The sequence below is a fragment of the Phyllostomus discolor genome, chromosome X (genome assembly GCF_004126475.2).
Source record: "Phyllostomus discolor isolate MPI-MPIP mPhyDis1 chromosome X, mPhyDis1.pri.v3, whole genome shotgun sequence".
In the NCBI taxonomy this organism is placed as follows: domain Eukaryota; kingdom Metazoa; phylum Chordata; class Mammalia; order Chiroptera; family Phyllostomidae; genus Phyllostomus; species Phyllostomus discolor.
In genome coordinates, this window is record NC_050198.1 from 12,528,206 (window position 1) to 12,531,291 (window position 3,086).

Here is a 3,086-nt window from a genome sequence, read left to right on the forward strand (position 1 = left end):
CCAGGTCCCCAGTAGGGGGCGTGTGAGAGGCAATCGCACATTGATGTTTCCCTCCTTCTCTTTCTCCCTCCCTCCCCCTCTCTTTAAAAAGAAATAAAATCTTTTAAAAAAACTTCCAAAGAAATTGTCTGCCAAATATTCAAATGTATAATGAACTTGAATACGCTGGTGTAGAAGATGACTACAGCAAAATCAGGAGTCTTGCCACACAAAAATAAATACTTAATTAGAGTGTGTAATGGAAAATATATCATTCAAAGCAGCAGCAAAATAAAAAATATGCATAACAAGAGAACAAAACTCTGCATGATCTTAACGGAAAAAAATATCAAAATATTACTGATAGACTTAAGTAAAAGAAGTTTCAAATAGAAAGTATACTATGATTATTTATGGTGAGCATAATACTGTAAAGATGTTGATTGTGCTAAAATTATTTATACATTTGTGCCTTACCTGTTGAGTTTGGCCTCACATCAGCAGATGTGTGGGAGAACCCAGCTGAAAATGAGGGGCCACAAAGAGCCCCCTACTGTGAGTCTTGGGATGTTGCAGGCATGGCTGCTATTCTCAGGTTCCAGTTTACTGCCTGTTGGAGATTTGAGGAATAATGAGAGCCAGTTCACTCAGGTCCCCAGGGGGAAAAGTCCCAGGCCTTGTTAGGAGTTAAGAAAGACCCCTGTGTGTGTTGTGGGTGATTCCTTTGCCCCAGAGACAGAGTGGTGGTATCCCCCCAACTCTACTCCAAGAGTTCATTCTAGGAAAGTGGGGTGGGTGTGGGTGTGGCCACAAGTGCTCTCCCGGACCTCCACCACATCACCTCTGGAGCTTGAGGCCTTGGTCTGAGAGGTGAGAGGTGCCGCCTCACGACAACAAAGGGTAGAATCTCAAGATTGGATGGCTGTTGAGATGAGTAACATTTGTTTGAACTGAAGGGACATATTTGTCTCAGAACTGAGGCAATCCCACAACTCACAGAGCTTGTCTTACTCAGATACCCTCCATGGCCCCCATGTCCACTTCAAATGGCTCAAATGTAGCTGTTAGACCTAACACCCTCTTACCTCCACCTAAGTAATTGGTAGGATGGGAAGCCTTGGTCTGAAAAAGCAGCCTCAAATGAACAGGAAGAGTCAAAGGATTGGTCAAGACTCAAGTTTAGTATCTTGAGTTAGATTTGAGGCAACAAGCCCCACAGAACTGAGGAGGTCCCCAGAATCTTTCCTGCCCCTGTCTGTGGCTTTGTAAAACAGTACCCTTAAGGGAACCAGCAGTGGCAGTTTTTTTGGACCCAAGTTAAACTCTCCCTACTGGGACTGTACATACCATCTCTTCTTTTGTCTTGTAGGGTGACCTGTTCATCAACCTAATTGTTTGAACTCCTATCTGCTGTCTGTGACCAGAGTCATCATGCCCCGAGGTCAGAAGAGTAAGCTCCGTGCTCGTGAGAAACGCCGTCAGGCCCGTCAGGCCCATGATGAGACCCAGACCCAGGATCTGGAGGGTGCTCAGGCTATTGCAGCAGAGGAAGAAGATTACTACTCCTCTTTCCAGGCTGTCCTTGAAGGCAGTCCTCAGAATGTGCCTGCTGTTGAGACACCTAGAACTCCTAAGGAGCTGCAGGAAACCCCATCGAGCACCGATGATACTACTGCAGCTGTTTCATGCACCAATTCATGTGAAGGTGCCAGCAAACAAGATGAAGAAAGCCCAGAATCCTCCAAAGCTTTTGAAGGCTTTCGCAGAGATCCGTTAAACAAGAAGGCGGTTTTGTTGGTGCAGTTCTTGCTAAAGAAGTATCAAACTAAAGAGCCAATTACAAAGGAAGATATGCTGAAGTTTGTTATAAAAAAATACAAGCTTCATTTCAATGAGATCATCAGGAGAGCCTCTGAGCACTTGGAGCTGGCCTTTGGTATTGATTTGAAGGAAGTGGATCCCATCAGGCACCACTATGCCCTTGTCAGCAAGCTACAGTTCACCTGCAATGAAACGATTAGTGAAGAGAACATGCCCAAGACTGGCCTCCTGATGATTGTTCTGGGTGTGATCTTCATGAATGGCAATCGTGCCTCTGAGGAAGCTGTCTGGGAAGTGCTGAATTTGATGGGTGTCCATGCTGATAAGATTCACTTACTCTATGGGGAGCCCAAGAAGGTCATCACTAAAGATTTGGTGCAGCTAAATTACCTGGAGTACCGCCAGATACCCAACAGTGATCCTCCACGCTATGAGTTCCTGTGGGGCCCAAGAGCCCATGCTGAGACCACCAAGATGAGAGTCTTGGAGTTCTTAGCCAAGATCTATGATACTGTCCCCACTGCCTTCCCACTCTGGTATGAAGAAGCTTTGCGGGATCAGGAAGAGAGAGTCCGAGCCAGAGCTGCAGCCAGGGCTCGTGTCGCTGCCATTGTACCCTCTAGGACCTTGGCCAGCTGCTTCTTCCACACTAAGTGAAGTCTGAGGCAAGTTATTCACTTTTTGCTTGGAGAGGTGTGTCAGCATTGTAATAGTGAAGAGCCAGGATAGGGCTGGAGAGTTTCTGTCATCTCTATGTTCTTATTGTATATTGGCAACTTGGAATTTGACCTTTTTCTTTTTCTGTTTTAGGTTATATTTCAAATGTTGACATCCAAGGAAGATTGCTTTCTTTGTGGAAGGAAAGAGCAGTCAACATTCTAAGTAGTGGATGGCCAGGGTGGGTTTGGCAGGAACACATTATTCTTACTCAGTGTGGTAAACTTTAGACTTTTATCTTTTTTTCTTTTCTTCTTTATTTCCTTTTGTTACATTTCAAATGTTGATTCTTTAATAGAAGAAGGTTTAGTTTCAGAATCTAAGTTTATTAATGATTTTCAGTTACATGTTTACTTTTGTTCAATAGATTTAAGATTAAGAGTTTTATTATTTTGTAAAACAAATTGGGAAACCTTGCATATTTAGTGAACTAGAAAAACCAAACATGGCATTTCCATAGGCATTTCCTTGGAAGTTGAAAAAAATATAGCAGTAAAATTATTGGGATCAAAAATAGAGGGTGAAATGTGAAAGGTGTTCAGTTCTTGGTTTCCCTTATTCATTTTAGT

The 3,086-nt window shown here is 43.4% G+C and overlaps 1 protein-coding gene across 1 annotated transcript; it reads left to right on the forward strand.

Annotated features, from left to right (window-relative positions):
- Window positions 1–1,400: 1,400 nt before the first annotated feature.
- On the forward strand, window positions 1,401–2,457 carry LOC114505292 (melanoma-associated antigen B18-like). Its single transcript, XM_028523184.2, has one exon. The coding sequence runs from the start codon at window positions 1,411–1,413 to the stop codon at window positions 2,455–2,457; it is 1,047 nt and encodes a 348-aa protein (XP_028378985.1). The 5' UTR covers window positions 1,401–1,410.
- The last annotated feature ends 629 nt before the right edge of the window (window positions 2,458–3,086 follow it).

What these genes read in the sequence shown, in the direction of transcription:
- LOC114505292 (XM_028523184.2), top strand. Translation starts at nt 1,411, where the DNA reads ATGCCCCGAGGTCAGAAGAGTAAGCTCCGTGCTCGTGAGAAACGCCGT.